The 18,796-nt window shown below is 30.6% G+C and overlaps 1 protein-coding gene and 1 pseudogene across 1 annotated transcript; both read right to left on the bottom strand.

Annotated features, from left to right (window-relative positions):
• Positions 1–18,796, bottom strand: part of LOC149884326 (uncharacterized) — a 395,582-nt pseudogene that overhangs the window by 306,136 nt on the left and 70,650 nt on the right.
• LOC145190124 (uncharacterized) lies at positions 21–4,453 on the bottom strand. Its single transcript, XM_090098127.1, has 5 exons — positions 4,374–4,453; positions 902–1,147; positions 618–777; positions 376–546; positions 21–254 (listed from the first exon to the last, which is right to left on the bottom strand). Exons 1-5 carry the CDS (start codon positions 4,374–4,376, stop codon positions 223–225), a joined length of 612 nt encoding a protein of 203 aa, XP_089954253.1. The 5' UTR covers positions 4,377–4,453; the 3' UTR covers positions 21–222.

Raw genomic sequence — 18,796 nt, 5'->3', positions numbered from 1 at the left:
AAATTGCAAAGTCATTTATTATTATAAACTCGTCATCTGAAGGCACATATTGAAAAATGTATTCAGCACCATTTTCATATTTCATAGTTAATAAAGCATCTTTATTTGAAAAAATTGAATCAAGCATATCATATGTTGAATTCCATCTTGTTTTAACATCTTGCACTAATTTTATCTTAACGTCATATTGTAATATATCTTGTTTTTCTTTAAGTCTATATTTTAATATAGAGATATCTTGTTTTTCGTTAATCCTATATTTTAATATAGAGATATTAAATAATAATAAATAATGAACTGAATAATGTAATCAATAATTTATGCTCTAACAATATCAAAAACATTAATTCTGAAAAGTTTGTATAAAATAATTACCTTCACTATGTCTAAATAAACCAACTAATGATTTGCACTTTGCAATTAAGCTATTAAGTTTATCTTTAAGTAAATTATTTTCTTCATATTTTCGAGCTTCAGCTTCTGTTATCTCGATTGTTCGTAATTCGTCATCTTCATTAAACTTTTTTATATTTATGATATTTCTCCCTATAACATTACAATATTTATTTATAACAATAATAAACATAGTATTAAAAATAATTTAAAAAAGTACATACCCTTACAGTTGGTATATCGTTTGATATTAAATTTTTTTAAAAAATCGACTGCGCATGATTTTATTTTATGACCAACGCATGGAAAATATTTTAATAGAGGATCTAAATCTGTTAAAGCTTTTTTCATGTTAAATCCAGAGTCTGCTACAGCGTATAGAGCCTAAATTTAAAAAAAAAATTTTTATAATCCATACTCTTCTTGTGATATATTTGAAAAAAATGTAGGTTTCTACAAGCCTTCACTGCATTTGCAATCTATGGGTTAATTTTCTATAATTGTGTACCTTATTTTCGATATTCCATTCTTTCAATATTTCTTTGATTTTTGAAGTGATGTATGGAGATTTATGTGATTCGGTCAAGTGATATAAACCCAGAACTCGACTACAAAGACGATAATTTTTATCAACATAATGAAAAGTTGCACTTAAATAGGCTTCTTGCGAAATTGAAGTCCAAATATCGTGTGTGAGCGAACCATATGATAAATCGTTCATATCTTTTTGTACATTTATCTTTACTCTTTCATACTTAAAATAACATAGTTATCTATCTATCTATATATCTATCTATATATATATATATATATATATGTATATATATATATATATATATAGCTATTTCAAGTTGTATTATTTTTAAATACAATATCTCTTGTTCGTATAAGAGTGCTCAATATTTTGTATAAATAGAGAAATATATATATATATATATATATATATATATATATATATATATATATATATATATATATATATATATATATATATATATATATATATATATATATATATATATATATATATATATAACGAAGAAACAACAACTATGTATGGTACTTGAAGTTTCATGCCTAGCGGCAATCATCAGCCATAAAATACAAATAAAAAATCTATAAAAACCGTTACAAATTGCAAAAATTACTGTATCGTGTGCTCTGACGTCATATTAGGAAAAAGAGGAGGAAAAGAAAAAAAGAAAGAAAGAAAGCAATAAAGAAGTAAAGAAATGAAAGAAAGCAATAGAGAAATAAAGAAAAGCAAAGAAAGAAAAGAAAAGAAAGGAAAGAAAAGAAAAGAAAGAAAAGAACGAAAAGAAAGAAAGAAAAGAAAGGAAAGAAAGAAAGAAAGAAAGAAAGAAAAGAAAAGAAAGAAATAATATAGGCCTAGTCACCAGTATCAAATTTCGAAAGAAGGAATTTATTTCTATGCCTGCATTTTGAAACCAATTCGTTCTTCTTATTCAATAAGGTACCTTCATTAAACATAATAATCATGTACTTGTACATGATTATTATGTTTAATTTAATATTATGTTTTAGGTTGTTTACAAAGTTCTCTTTGTGGTCTTTCAGGTTTTTTTAACCCTGAAAGACCACAATGAGAACTTTATAAACAACCCTACAGTCAGACTACTAAACCCTGCTAAAAATGAAATTGGAAGAATCAGTAAAAATATACTATCAAAAATAAACCATGATATCAAACGTATACTTGGTCTCAATCAATGGATATGTACGCAAAATGTCACTGATTGGTTTAAGATAATCACTGAAAAACACCTGTATAAGTTTCTTATCTTTGACATAAATGACTTCTACCCTTCAATCAATGAAAATCTTTTAAACAACGCAATTAGCTTTGCTGAGAAGCACGTAACAATTAATAATGATCAAAAAATGATTATCAAACACGCAAGAAAATTGATACTCTTTAATAATGATCAAGTTTGGGTTAAAAAAAAAGCGGTTTGTTTGATGTTACCATGGGTGCTTTTTACGGTGCCGAGGTTTGTGAACTTGTTGGCATTTTCCTACTTTTCCAACTATCGCAACATTATAACAAAGCTGATTTTGGACTATATCGAGACGATGGTTTAGCTATATTTAAAAACACCAGCGGCACGCAAATGGAAAGAATAAAAAAGCACTTTGTTCAAATCTTCAAAGACAATCGCTTACTTATTTCCATCCAATGTAATTTGAAAATTGTCAATTATCTTGACGTCACTTTAAACCTCAATGACTGCTCTTTCCGGCCTTATAGTAAACCTAAAAATGTTTTAAGCTATATTCATGCTGAATCCAACCATCCTCCTAACATTTTAAAGCAGATCCCGCATTCCATCGAGCTACGATTGTCTGCCAATTCATCTAGCGAACAAATCTTCAGAAATTCTTCTTATATGTATGAGGAAGCCTTAGAAAAATCAGGTTACGACCAAAAGCTTATATACATCCCCAATTTACAACCTGTTAACAACAAAAGTCGTAAGCGAAGAATTATCTGGTTCAATCCTCCTTACAGCAAAAATGTTTGCACAAATATAGGAAAGCGGTTTTTAAACCTGGTCGACAAACATTTCCCAGTAACCCACAAACTCCATAAGATTTTCAATAGAAATTACATTAAAGTGAGCTACAGCTGCATGCCGAACATAAAAGACATCATAAATTCCCACAACCAAAGCATTCTGCAAAAAAACCAGCAGCAAAAAAACCAGCAGCAAAAAAACCAGCAGCAAAAAAACCCCAACATTACAGAAAAAACCTGTAATTGCATCAATAAAACTGAGTGTCCTTTACATCAAAATTGTCTTACAAAAAACATAGTCTACCAAGCCACCATCTCTTCCAGCAACCCAGTAATGAAAGAAAAAATATATTACGGCATCAGCGAAACACCTTTCAAACTAAGGTATGCGAACCACCAAAAATCCTTTAACATTGAAAAATGTAAGAACGACACAGAACTATCGAAAGAAATATGGAAAATGAAAGAAGAAAATTTCACACCTATCGTTAAGTGGAAGATAATCAAACATTGCAAATCGTACAACCCGGCCACAAAATGTTGCATGCTATGCCTGCATGAGAAGTACATGATTATTATGTTTAATGAAGGTACCTTATTGAATAAGAAGAACGAATTGGTTTCAAAATGCAGGCATAGAAATAAATTCCTTCTTTCGAAATTTGATACTGGTGACTAGGCCTATATTATTTCTTTCTTTTCTTTTCTTTCTTTCTTTCTTTCTTTCCTTTCTTTTCTTTCTTTCTTTTCGTTCTTTTCTTTCTTTTCTTTCTTTCCTTTTCTTTTCTTTTCTTTTCTTTCCTTTCTTTTCTTTTCTTTCTTTTCTTTTCTTTATTTCTCTATTGCTTTCTTTCATTTCTTTACTTCTTTATTGCTTTCTTTCTTTCTTTTTTTCTTTTCCTCTTCTTTTTCCTAATATGACGTCAGAGCACACGATACAGTAATTTTTGCAATTTGTAACGGTTTTTATAGATTTTTGATTTGTATTTCATGGCTGATGATTGCCGCTAGGCATGAAACTTTAAGTACCATACATAGTTGTTGTTTCTTCGTTTTATATATACATATATATATATATATATATATATATATATTTCAAGTTGTATTATTTTCAAATACAATATCTCTTCTTCGTATAAGAGTGCTCAATATTTTGTATAAATAGAGCAATATATATATATATATATATAAAACGACGAAACAACAACTATGTATGGTACTTAAAGTTTCATGCCTAACGGCCATCATCAGCAATGAAATACCATGTTATTTTTTTTTATTTATTATATTTGTTATATTTATTATGTTTATTATTTCATGGCTGATGGTTGCCGCTAGGCATGAAACTTTAATTACCATACATAGTTGTTGTGTCTTCGTTTTATATATATATATATATATATATATATATATATATATATATATATTTGTAAAAAATACTTACCATTTTCGGAACTAAAGTATATGATATTGTTTGTCGTTGAGGCAGTTTGTAATCTTGATTTAACCTTTTAACAAAATCAATAAATGATTGGTGATTTACAAGGCACATTTGCATATTGGCTTTGAGAAGGAAATCAAGCAATTTCTCACTTATAACTTCTTGTCTTTTTAATGTAAACCTTTTATTACTGTAGCTGTTTTCATCAACTTCTATTTCTTCATTTTTTTCCAAATCTAAATCGTAAAGAACATCTAGTTCTTGTCTTTTGACATTACAATTCGATGGTCCAAATATTTTATGAACAGATTTTAGGTGCCAAATTATGTTGCTTGTGAAATAGCCCGACCATTTTATTTTCCATTTACTATTGTCCTCGGGATACTTCATTTTACAATGTTGACATATTACAAATGTATTATTTTTTTGAAGCAAATCTACATGATCCCAAACAAATGACTTACATGCTCTTAATTTTCTTTTTTCCCCCAAAATGGGAAAGTTTATGATGATCAAGTTTTGTTCATTATTTAACTCTTGTTCATTGAAAGACATTTTTAGTATATTTTATGAAAGTCTAGATTTATTTATAAAAGTTTACTAACTGAAACTTATCAATATCAAATATTAAAATAATTAGTATTTTAGTTACCTAGTTAGTTATACGTATTTGATTCATAAAACGTTATTAAATATTTGTAATTAACCGCGTTTCGCAAGTGTTTTTCTGTTAAGAACCGTTTCGTAAGTTGCGGTGCGAAAGAGTTTCGTTTCGAAAGAAACTTGGTTTTTTATCATTATTTCAAAAAATAAAACCTTAAAATGTTCATATGTTGCAATACTGAAAATAAAATTTTATTATAAACCTTTTGGTATATAAAAATTTTATTTTTTACAATTATATCCGTTTGGCCGACAAAATTTTGTTATAGACTTCAAAACGTCGTTTAGCGAAAGAGCTAGTTCCGCAAGTGCGACTTCCGTAAGCGCTACTTTTGTAAGTAGCAAAATAGTTTTATTTTGCAATTCAATTTGCGAAAGGCGACATTTCGTAAGTGGCATTTGCGAAATGAACATCGGCGTTTTTTTTGTTTCGTAAAATTCGGTACGAAAAAAAAAAATTCCTGATTCTCAATATCCTTCCGCAAGAATTTTATTTTTCCGGAATTGTACGAAATATTCCGGTTAACAACTCTATTGCAGGCTTACATTTAAAGTTACAAATTGGTTATTTCCTGCCCCAAAGTGATCAAACTAATTCTCTGTGCAGAACCAAAAGCTGATTTTTTGTATTCTAAAAAACAATTTAAAGTTAATCTATAGAAGATACACTCACGTCATACCACAATTACATAAAAACAGAACTTTTGAATTATTATTTGTAACTTTAATTTTATATTTCTCTCACAAGTTGAACAGAGATTAACAATTTATCGATTAAATTTGCATTTTTTCCTTGAAACTGAAAAGTTTTTAATATTTGACAAAAGACTTTGTTTTGATTTGGTTAATTTGTACACCACAGCAATCTACAGGCAAGTATTCGTAGTTACATAGGTTTTCTGAGCGTGAAAACTTGTCTGAAATGTACGGAAAATTGTTCGTGAATTACGAAGTCATTATTTTCATGACATCCGAAATCGTAAACTACAAACATTTTTTCGTTACATTCGTGCATCCGTCAATAGCTTACATAGTTTGGTTTATAACGCATGTCCAAGCGTACAAAATGGATTTTTTTCGGTAAATAAGTCACCAATATTCCCTCATCATTTTCTTAAAACTTATTTCAGGAAATTAAAACTTGAGTTCACTTGAATTCAAAGAACAATTTTTTCTCGGTTGAAATTCTGTTGCTAAGATAAATTGCTGTATTCTATTTCAATTCGAAATTGAAGACCTTTTAATGCTTTCAATTGCGAAGTAAACAATTCCATCGTTTTCAGCAATTTCATCGTTTTCCTAAAAACCTCTTGAAAGGTTATATTTGAAAAATTTAAGAATTCTGTAACTTTACGATTTTTGGGCTGCGACAATTAAACTTTATTATAAAACAATACGTGGTTGAGCGCCATACAATGAAAAGTGCAACAAGTGCACTTTCGTTACCCCAAATAATAAATACATAAGTAAATTTTCTTACAAAGCAGAAAAATATTAACATTTGAAAGAAAAAACTGATGTGAAAACTTAAAATTTACTTAGCTTTCAAGCACATCTAGATGGCTACAATTTCCTTCGAAAAAAACCAAAAAATTCAATTGATTTTTTGTTTAAAATTGTTTCCTTCTGTCTTTTTAGTTTCCAAAATCAACGGAAGGATTGCTGCTTAACTGATGGTCACCGAAATTATTTTGACAAAAATATTTGAAGTTTCATTCAAAATACTGTATATTTTTTTCCATCTTTAAGTTATAGTGATATATACTTTCCGCAAGTTGTAATACCTTCCGCTAATAAAACGCTAATGTTTTAACCCTCACCATTTGATTGATAAAATGCTTTATTTTTCTATTCCGTTTTATTAAAAAGATGAAATATTGCGAAACTTTACGAAATTGACCACAAACAATTTCATAAAAAAGTATTTGAAATATTAATACCATGATGTCATCTAAAGGTCGAGAAAGAGATATTAATCAATTCAAAAAATAGTTTTGAAGATTCTTTATTTTGGTACCTAACTAGCATCATTATGTAATTAACCTATTATACATTTTTATATATTCTTTAATAGGTCGAAAACTTTTTTCAAATCGAAAACAAATCGTTCGTAGTTTTAATGAAATTTCCGAGAAATTTGTTGAAGAGCTTTACGTAATCTCGTTAAACAATCCGGTCACCGGTTAGTTATTTCAGTCGCTTTTGTTTCTCCACCGTTGCACAGTGGGCCAATAGGTGGACAAAATGGGAAAAATTTTAGTCGTTTAATCTTGAAAACTTATTTAATTTTAGTATCTATATATATTAGGAGAAACTTATTCATAGTTTATCTATATTAAATCCCTTAATTACCAAGACTCTATGCATTTGAATATTGAAAAAAAAAAAAAAAATTATAACTTTATTTACATTTAGCAGAGCTTTAAATCCAGTGCGTTAGACAGTGCTCCGCGATAAGCGTGGCTCGCTTGCTCGCCTGGACCTTTCTGCGCATAAATAGTTTATTATAATACTTTTATATTATTATAATATAATGTATGCAAACGTAAATATTAGAATGTCTGAAAAGCATAAGAAAAAGTTAGAGGAGATTTTAACATTAAACGGAACTGTTAGTATTCGTTTAAATTATGAAGAAAATAAGAATCGAGATGAGAGAAATGATATACTTGCCTTTAAAAATACACAAATTAAAGAAATTGCATACGCATTCGAAAGCGCTAACGGAGTTAATATTAAAATGACCAAAAGCCATGAAGTTTATAATACTAAAATTAAAAGTGGATTTTTAGGTTTAATAACTTTATGGATCTTCTCATTTACCAACAATTGCAAGAGCAGTCTTACCAGCATTTGACGCTGGTGTGCTATCTGATGTTGCTGAAAAAAAGGTTAAAGCTTGTTTCTATCTTAATACAATGGATCTGGACTTGATAGAGAAACTAATGACTTATTATGTTTTGGTGTGTCTATTTCAAAAGGAATGCTTGCCATTTCATTAAAATATGTTTTAAAACAAAAGCTAGCTTTACGAAGTAAGATTTTGTTTTAAAGTGTTGATGATATTGTTACTACCATTAAGTACAATTCTTGACTTTGATGTAGTGATTGAAAAAGGTAATGCTATTTCTATGTTGTATTATTTTGAGTTAAAAGCTTCATGAGCTTGGAGCGCTTTAAAAAATTTCTTTCATTTACAAAAATACACTTAACCGCAAAGTTTACACACCACTTATACTTTTCGATTTACTTTAACTGTTGTCAATACTATCATATATTTTGACAAACTTATTAAGAAATGAACACATGAACACAATTACTTTGATGATAATAAAATCAGTTTGAGGATGGTGAAAAAAAAAGACTAAAACCAAAAATATGGCTCGATTAATAAAATAAAGTAAAATGATTCACAATACAGCGAAAGTTGAAATATTTTTGATTTATCAATAACAGGTGTTGCCATCTTTTTAAAAAAATGCCAGCCTGTAATAACGATGTTATTACAGCCTGACATTTTTTTAATTAAAGATCTAATCGTTTCTTGAGAGAAATCTTCCCATACGCGGATAAGACTTTATCGCAGCTCATCTAGGCTGTTAGGTGGTGAATATTGACTTCTAACACGGCATCCAATTATGTCCTAAAGATGATCTATAGGGATATCTGGACTGCAAACTAGTCACTCCAAAACTTGAATATTAACATCATTTAAGTATTCAGTAACAATAAGTGCTGCATGTGGTCTAGTATTATCCTGGATAAAGAGGAATCCATGTTGAATATACGCTGCAAAAGGTACCAAAAAAGTTCTAAAATGTGTGCTATGTATTGTTGAGAAGTCAGACATTAACAATCAACAAAAAAAGCGAGTTGTTGAAGATATTCCTCCCCATACCATCAATAAGCCGTGTCTAAATAATGTGGTTTCTCGAATGTTTTAAGCAAAATATCCTTCATTTGGTCTTCTGTACACTCTTGGGCGGCGATCAGAACTTACTAGGCAAAACCTTAACTCATCTGTAATAAGACCTGTCCTTAATCATGTGTTTCCCAATTCATATGCCTCCTTGCAAGAGCCAGTCTGTTTCTTTGGTGGTCTAGAGACAATCTGTTTCCAGTAGCTGGCGTGCTATCTGATCTTGCTCAGCCTGATAGGATATAACAAAAAATTTGCAAAGCATCTATGAAGAGTTGGTGAAACCCCCAAACTTGGCGACTTTAAGTCCAAATTTCGACATTTTGTATGACAAAAAAACGTGTATTTGTCACAAATTACGGTACTTGACAGCCTTTCTGTTGATTGTATTTGTCATTTTTGTGCTCAGCTTGATACATTACAATAAAAAATGTCTAAAGATTCAAAGAAATCTCTGTGAAAGGGTCAAGTTTGAAGAAATTATTTCAGCATTGGCATTACAAGCAAATTCTAAGCATTTCTAAAGCACATCTAAAAGACGAAAATATTGACTCTTATAAATATCGAATGTATAAACCAGAAAATGGTACAAAACTAAATGCCCCTAAATGGTGATATACGAATAAACATTGAGTATTAATATATGTATACTCATCAAGTCAGAGTTATTTCATATTTGATATTAGATTATCAAACGCTCATCGTCATGATTTTGCTTGATAATGTGTATCTATATTTATAAATATCAAGTATTATCTGGGATGTCAAGAGAATAAATGTATAAACTATTCACTAAAATATACAGATGACCTTGTTTATTTTTTTACTTGTTTGCTTATTTACTAAAATATACTGATGACCTTTCAAGTTCTAAAGGATTAAATCATTTATGTCATAAAGATTCAGCAACAGCATTAACGTAGCAGGTAATGCAGAATTTGTCGTGAGACAGACCTATTTTACTCAAGGCCCTTTTCTAAAGTGTACATTTAGTTTAAAGAATCTTAATGTCACATCTTTTGATTTTCTAAAGGTTTTAATAAAATTGTTTATGGTATTAAAAACGCTCTCACTTTCATGAAAGTCTGATATTGATGCTGTTGTAAGAGACAATGCAGCAGGTGTTGGTAAAAAAATATTAGATAGAATTTATTGGTGGATGTCAGAAGTAGCACCTTCATTGGAAGAGTAGAATAAAATTTTAAAAGTAATAGAGTCAAAAGTTAACATTACCTATTATCTAATGATTGAGACTGTGATTAGTTAAATATACCTGTACTTCAAGTAACTTTAATTGGAGACTATTTGTAAAGTCATAACCAGAGTTGCCTAGATTTATTTGGTTGGATTTTAAACTGATAAAGATGATAAACAGTAGCATTAAATTGTCATTAAATTAGATATCCTTCTGCTGAGAATGACAACTTTTTTACCCAACAATGAATTGGTCGCTTCAATGAAGATTTGTTTCATTCAAATCATAGTTTTTCAATATCGATGAACTTGAATTAAATCCAAACATAACTCTCTTTTACAACTTTGTGCCGGAAGAAAAAATTTAAAATCTTGCTTTGCACAAGCTTTGAAAGTACCTTTTCAATCTTGTGCAAAGCTTCTCAGTGTATAGGTAAAGGATTTACAGCAATATCTTTCTGGGATGGTTGTGTAAAGAATAATAAGTATCCAAGTAATATTAGATCCGAAGGAGCCATTGAACAAAACGCCAGCTAAAAAGGAGATATTATGTGAATCGCTAAAACTTTCATTTGACTTATTTAATGAAAACGATATAAAAATTTATGTAGCTTACAAAATATATATCTACACAACTAAAATGCCAACGTTAAAAGACTTGCGAAGTGCTTTAAAAACGGTCTAACTGCTTATTCAAAACTAAGTAAGTCTGAGCTAATCAATATAACAGATTACCCATTTAGCTCCATAAGGGCTAAAATTAAATCACTAATGGTCTAGTAAACCTAAAAAAGTCTAGCTAAAAATTTAGATCTAACTAGTTATTCAAAACTAAAAAAATCCGAGTCTGATGACTTAATATCAAATGAGAATCTTGATTTAATTCTATTTGATGATGAACCTGTAGCTCTAAGAACTGTTACACCTTATTAAACAACAAACACTAGAGTTCACTGGGATAGATTGTTAGATAATGTTGATAATGAATTTAATAAAAACGAAGAGGAAAGATTAATTATGATTTACAATTTCTTAGAAAACAGATTTCAAAATCAAGACAGACAAATTATACAACAAAAGAAAATTGTTAACAATTTTTCTGGCATCAAATTCATTTAATTTACAAGAATCACTAGATGAACATAAAAAATATAGTAACAATAATGAAGCGGTTAAATTGGAAATGCTGAGACAAGGTAGCACGTTATACTTTAAAAGTTATAAAAAGATGTTTAAAGTACCTTTTATTGCTAACGCTGATTTCGAATAGATCATTAAACATTTTGATCTTTCTTAAACAAATTGTGAAAAAAATTACAAGAAACAATATCTTAAGCATGTACCTTCTAGCTTTTGTTATCACATAAAGTGCTTTGATGATTGTGTTTACTCTAGCAAACCTATTACTTATACCGTAACAACTGATTATGAAGATGTTGCACAAAAGTTAGAGATAGGTATTAAAATTATTGTCAACATTAAATAAAAAAGGTATAATATTTGGTACAAACCATAAAAAAAGATATTGAAAGTGCTTCAAAATGTTGGATTTGTTAGGATAAGTTCAGCGCTCTAAGTGCCAAAGAATGAAGATCTACAGAAAAAGATAAAAAGTTAAGATACAGTATTGGACAAAACATTTGCAACCAACATCGAACAATGCTAAAAAGTGTTCCTAATTTTACATGTCTTAAAAACGAAACGAACTATACTACCACAGTAAACAGTTCAGGAGTCTGGAGTCATAGCATGCCATGACATGAGCAATCAGCATAAGAAAGAAAATTATAGGCGATTACATAAGTGGAATGTCGCAAAAAAGTATTTGTGATAAATATCGCGTGAAAAAATGGACCGTATCAAGACTATGTTCCAAATATCGTTCTACGGGGAAGTTGGCAGCAGATAACAAAGTTGGAAGACCGCGTTCCACCACTTCTAGAGAGGATTCTATGATCGTCAGATCCGTCAAGAAGGATCCCTGGATATCATCAGTCGAGATACAAAAGCAATTAGAGCTGCCTGTATCGGACCGAACAATCAGACGACGTGCTGTTGAAGCCGGATTGTTTTCTCGACGCCCTGCAAAGAAACAGCTGATTTCACTAAAAAAACAGAAGAAAAGACTCCTGTTTGCTACATATCATATTGACTGGAATGTGTAGAAATGGCGAACTGTCATGTTCAGTGATGAATCGAAGTTCAACATCATTGGGAGCGATGGCCTTTACCGTGTACGTCGACCGGCAGGAAAACGCCTCAATTTACGTTACTGCCATAAGACCGTGAAGCATGGTGGAGGCAATGTAATGGTCTGGGGGTGTTTTTCTGCTAACGGTCTAGGTCCAATACATCAAAACGATGGTATAATGGACCGTTTCATGTATAAAAATATCCTGAAAGATGTTATGTTACCTCATGCCAATACAATAGGTTTTTCAGCAAGACAACGATCCGAAACACACTGCAAAAGTAGTCAAGCAGTGATTTCAAGACAACCACCTATCGGTGATGGATTGGCCACCTCAATCTCCGGATCTCACCCTATCAGGAAGCTGTGGGAGATTGTCAACCGCAGAATTAATCGTGAAGGTGTTCGTAATAAGGATCAACTGTGTAACCAAATCCAAAAGCCCTAGGCAGCGATTCCACAAAGTTTCATTGATCACCTGATCGAATCTATGCCTCGAAGATGCAAGGCTGTGATTGACAACAAAGGATTCGTCACGAAATATTGATAGCGAAATACAGCTTGGTCAACATTTTGTCGAGTTGCACTTGTATTGTCCAGAAGGAAATCAACTTTTTTTAATACTTTTGGTTAATTTATTAATTTTCGTGAACAAATAATGAACTTTGTGATGAATAAAACAAGAAGAACTTTGTCTCTAAACAGTTACATAGTTATTTCTCTAAATTGAAAAAATGCCGCACTTTTGTATAAAGAAACTAAATTAGCATTATTTGGTTGCAAATGCTCTGTACAATACTGTATCTTTCTCACTCTTCTGGAAAATCACAACTCTTCCAGCTTAAGTTTAACGGAACCAAAGTTTGTTCCAGTCGCCTTTCATAGTCTCACTGGATATGGCAGTCACTTATTCTTAAAAACTCTTGGTTAAGCTATAAGTGATTAACGTCTAATCGATTAGACTTAAAAAATCTTGCAATAAAAAGTAATGAAGAAAAATATATTAGCTCTACAACAGATGTTATTATAGATGACTACATCAAAACAGAGTTAAGGGGTTTATCAATAATTATAGATTTATGGCGGCTAGCTTGGATGGTCTTGTAAAAAATCTTGATAAAAATGGTTTTAAAAACCAATTAGATTTACGTTTAATCAATTAGATCTACGTTTACAAAAAGGTGAATATCCAATTAAATACATAACAGCCATTTAGAGAATAGATTATTCTGTACTACCTTTAAAAGATGCAAATTATTCACTTAAATAATCAATTCGTTTTATATAATAACTTTTCTAATAACAAAATGTTTTGTTATTGTAACCTGAATTTGTCATACACACAAATCATATTTCTTATTTTTAGACAATAAATAGTTAATGTCTCTAACTCATCAATTTGTCCGTGAATATTATTTTTTAATTTTAAAATGTGCTCCTTGGATTCCTTTACATATTCAACCTTTAAACGGTCTAGAAAAACGCGCAGATTGCGGAGAGATGTTGTTCCATAGGACCTGATTATCTTCCGTGTTCAAAAGGAAAAATTTAACATTTTTCGCAAAGAAATTTGAATCAGAATTACTGCCAGCAGTATAAAATTTTTATTTATTAGTTGAATGTCCGGAACTGCAATCAAACCATAAACAAATATAACCTCTGCTCTAGTTTTATTAGTATTAAGTGATTCCATGTGCTGAGAAATCACTTTTTCCTGTAATTATACAATACATTTGATTGTATGTTTTAATAAACTTTTTAATGTAATGTACTTGTGCAACAATATCGGATATGTAGATAACATCTGGTCTACATGACGATTTTCAAATCCCTTAGTAATCTGGATACAAACCGTAATTTCTGATAATAGCTCCCATTCTAATATTTTGATATTGTTGTTTACTTAAATTGGAATCCAAGATTAATTCTAATGCTTCTTCGGTATAGCGTACCCTTACGTAACGTACTGTATTACGTAACGTTTCTTTTTTTGGTAAAAATAAAGCTTTTTAATTTTAGCAGCCCAAAACAGACTATTATTAAGTTCTTTCATAATTAACGCTAAGTCACTTTTCTTAGTGGATATACAGAAAAACCTGTTGCTTGCAATATAAGAGATGCTTCGTGTGAATAATTATGACATAATTCTGTAGCTTCCAATCCTTTTGCCAAAACCAATTTTCGGTATATGATAATCTTGATCTTCCAAAAGGTCTTCATAGAATTGATTAACCAGAAGATGTTAATGCAATTTCATCATCAAACAATGTAATTTCTCTCTTCAATCTTAATTTTTCCATTTAAATTGGTCCATTCATCTTTGTCTTTCTGACTATTTTTGTTCAAAAAACTGCACAAACGATAAAAATTTTTTTGAAAAGTATCAGGATTAATTTCTGCAACCAGTCTGACACTTATGACAAAAAAGCCAGTCTTCTGTTGGTCGATCCTGATAATTTTCTTTTCAAATTAAACACAAATTTCTTTATCACCTTTGGTCTCTCTTTTTTTCTTTACTTGATGACAGATGATCGCCTCTTATTGATTGAAGTTCTTCTTTACCTTCTTACTCTTACCAGCAGTATTTTTTACTTCTTGTTCCCTTCTCCTTTAAAATATTTAAAATATTCTTGTTCCCTTCTCCTTTAATATTTCTAATAGGAGAACTAGTAATAATGGTGTAATATTTCTTCCTAAACATTTTCTGGTTTTCTGTTTTCACGAGTTAGGTACTGCGATACTATTTGAAAGTGATATAGAATGATTTGATTGAATTAGTGCCAGCTCGTGGGCTATATTCTATCAGGTGACAGAACTACACCAGAAAGGTGAAATGACAGATTTACTAATGCTTTAGATGATTTGGCTCTGTGAAAATCTTCGTATAAAGTATCAGTTTTATTTTGTGGAAAATACAAAATAAAACTGATAATTCGTGAATATTAACAAGTAAGGACGTATCTATATGTGTATATATATATAGATGATAGATAGATAGATAGAATAACAATTAAAATTCAATTAATTTTTGTCAGGATTAGCATGAGACTAATAGTTTTTATGTTTTTTGAAAAGTTTGATTCCAAAAATAAACAAATATGTTTATAACTTTTTTTAACTTATTGCAAAACTAACTCTATTAAATGAAATTACGTACCTAACAATTTTTTTAAAATTAAATGTGACAAAAGTAAGGAACATCAAAGTTCTGGCCGCCTGACGTTCATATGTTCTCAATAACACTTTAGACGTTCTAAATTGCTCCGCAAAGATCGTTCATTATTCCCCCGCGGTCACAAACAAATGAAATACGATTAATCTATTGAGGTTGTATTAACACACCCAAAATATAGGACGTGTCAAAAACTCCTTTATTATGATACTATGCAACAACAACAACAAAAGGAGTGGTTTTATATGCGTAGTAGCTACAACAGGAATTTTTTTCAACCAAAAAGTTACATGAAATTATGAGAAAAAGTCAGTATCAGTTTATCGTGAACAACATGCGCAGCTTCACTACAGTACTGGACGTCTGTAAATGAGCATGGTACCCCCTCTCAGGAGGCAAAAGGAAATTGGCAACTATCGCTTTCTATCATGCTGTTTTGTCCATAGAACCATTAGCTCCGAATCAATAACAGGCAATGATGTTTTCTTTAGGTGCTCTGGTACATCACACTTTTTGGAGGTACCATAAATTGATTAGTTTTTTTAGAAAGTTTTTACATGTCTATCTTTAGAGAAAGAACTTCATACTTCTTATATTTTCAAGATAAGCAGTTATTTTTACTTCCTCTCCTTAAAAACTGTCACGATTTTCCATGATTAGAGTATAAATCAATTAAATCATTTTAATCAAAAAAGGTCTTCAAAAAATATTATTAGAAAAATTAAAACTTTGCCATTAAATTGTTGCAATAAACAGATTTTTTTTACCGCAAAAAACAGGTTCAATGTTTACATAACTTTACAATTATTCATTACTTGAATTACCAAAATATTCCAGTTGAGGAAACGAAATTGTAAAAGATAACTTTGTTTTCTTTAATATTAACTATTATTTTAAAGTGTAGAAAAAAATGATGAATCATTCTTGAATCATGACAAATTTCGTTTTATCAAAGAAAAACTTTAATCTTTAAAATTTAGTTATAGTTATCTATTTAATTTAAGTTAACTATTTAATTATAGTCATATCTTTTAACCTATTCCTTGGGATATATACCAATCAGGTATTTCAGAAGCCCCACAAGTCACTGAACTCAAACTCTTGGGAAATGAAATAAAACTGTTTTCCTAGTGAACCTCCTTTTGATGGAATATATATTTTTTACTCCAGCAAGAGCTCATGTTTTACGCTTTTGTTCTACCTTCTCTACTTTCTCTCATCTTTCAAAAGTCATTTGACAATGGTGAAATTCCAATCTCATGGTCTAAAGCAAATTTTTAAACCTTTATTTAAGAAGGGCTCTAGAATCGATCCATCAAACTACAGACCAATATCCCTCACCTCAATTTCGTGTAAAATAATGAAGAAACTAGTTAAGAAGGCAATTATGCAGCACCTAATATCAAACAATCTTTTATCAAATAGTCAACATGGATTTTAGAAAAAAAAGCGTGCGTTACAAATCTCCATGAAACAATGGACTTCTTGACTGGAAATATATCTAGAAAGCTACCAGTTGACGTCGTGTTTCTGGATTTTGCTAAAGCTTTTGACAGAGTCCCACATCAACGAATGCTTTAGAAATTAAAAATGTACGGAATCGAAGGCAATCTTCTCAATTGGATAAAAGCTTTTCTACTAAACTGGTCTCAAAGATTCATCCTTGGTGACACTCAATTGAATTAGTTACCTGTGACAAGTGGAGTTCCGCAAGGATCAGTCTTGGGTTCAATTTTGTTTGTCATTTTCATCAATGATCTGCCGGATGTAATAAGCAAAGAAAACAGTTGTAAGATCTATGCTGATGACGCTAAAATTCTAAGAGTTGTCAACTCACTTGCTACTTAATTTCAACTCCAATTAGATATTGACCAAATTTTTCATTGGACTAAATCCTGGCTCATGGAGTTAAACGCAAAGAAATTCAAGGTCATGCACTTTGGTTAAAAAAATTAACTTCTTTCAAGTACTAAATGGAGAAATTAGGCCCTTGTTCAATAACGACTCGAACTGCATTGGAAGGAACCACCTCTGAGCGTGACTTGGGAGTTATCAATGATCTTAAAGTAGAAACCCAATCCATCATTGCCTCATGTAAGCAAATCAAATGCTAGGCATTCTAAAACACACTTTCCTATATCGTGATGCTTTTTTATGGAAACATCTCTATTGCACCAACATTCGTCCTTTACTTGAGTTTGGGATTCCGGCTTGGAACCCTCATTTGGTGAAAGATGAACAAACTATTAAATTAATACAGCGCAGAACCACAAAATACCAGACAAATTGAAAAAGTTAGATTACAAGTCCAGATGTTTACAATTTGGCCTATCTTCTCTAGTTGAACGTCGTAAAAGAGGTGACCTTATCCAAAAATATAAAATTATTAATAACACCGACATAGTAAACTGGCACTTTCCCCTCATCACAATTCCACCAAGAGCAAATCACAGAGAAAGACTTCACCGTGAGAAGTACAGCAACAATTTAGCTCGTTTCTACTTTTTCAACAATCAGATTGCCAAGGCATGGAACATGTTACCAGATAAAGTAATCAGTTCTCCAACTTTCAACAGCTTTAAAGCGAACCTCGATAAGCTCTAATGTTACTACAGCTCGCAATTTTCCTTAGTGAAAGTTGCAATATGAGCTTCACAAAAACTAAGTTTACGCTCGGAAGTTTTTTATGTGATTAGATTGTTTGTGCTAATAATAATTTGGAAATCACATACCAATCTCTGCTATGAAATTACTGCAATGTTTGCAGATTTGATATCATCACTTAGTTTTGACTAGTTAGAATTACAACCATGCATGTCTCAATGTTAGCCCTAATAATATACTAACATAGATATTTGAGGAGATGAATAAGAATTCCAGTGACTTTTAATCCACTTAGGTAACTTTATGTTAAAATAAACTAGATGAAGCGTATTCTAATGCAGAGCAACAGAGTTGGCAAAATCCCAGCCTGCCTGGGTTTAAGGGCTTTTCCAAGGTTTAAGGGCTTTTCCTGGGTTTAAGGGCTTTTTTTTTTAAGGACATTTGTTATTATAACTTATTAAAAGAAAAATTTTGTCATCGTTGAACTACTTTAATAACTTAACAAAAACAGTATTTTTATAAAAAAAAATTTTTAATATTTTTTTTTGTTTGTTTTGGAGTTGTTTGAAGAAAGACAACAAAAACTACTAGAAACTCACCTGAGAAAATTAGATCTTGAAGTATATCATTCCTCCTCAGAGAACTCCTTTCTCTCCTTTCAAAGAACTCTGAATTCCAGTTCT

The sequence above is a fragment of the Hydra viridissima genome, unplaced genomic scaffold (assembly GCF_058129835.1).
Source record: "Hydra viridissima isolate aposymbiotic clone 2 unplaced genomic scaffold, HvirCarnegie_v1 scaffold_9, whole genome shotgun sequence".
Taxonomy (NCBI): Eukaryota; Metazoa; Cnidaria; class Hydrozoa; order Anthoathecata; family Hydridae; genus Hydra; species Hydra viridissima.
This window is presented reverse-complemented; position numbering and strand designations above follow the sequence as displayed.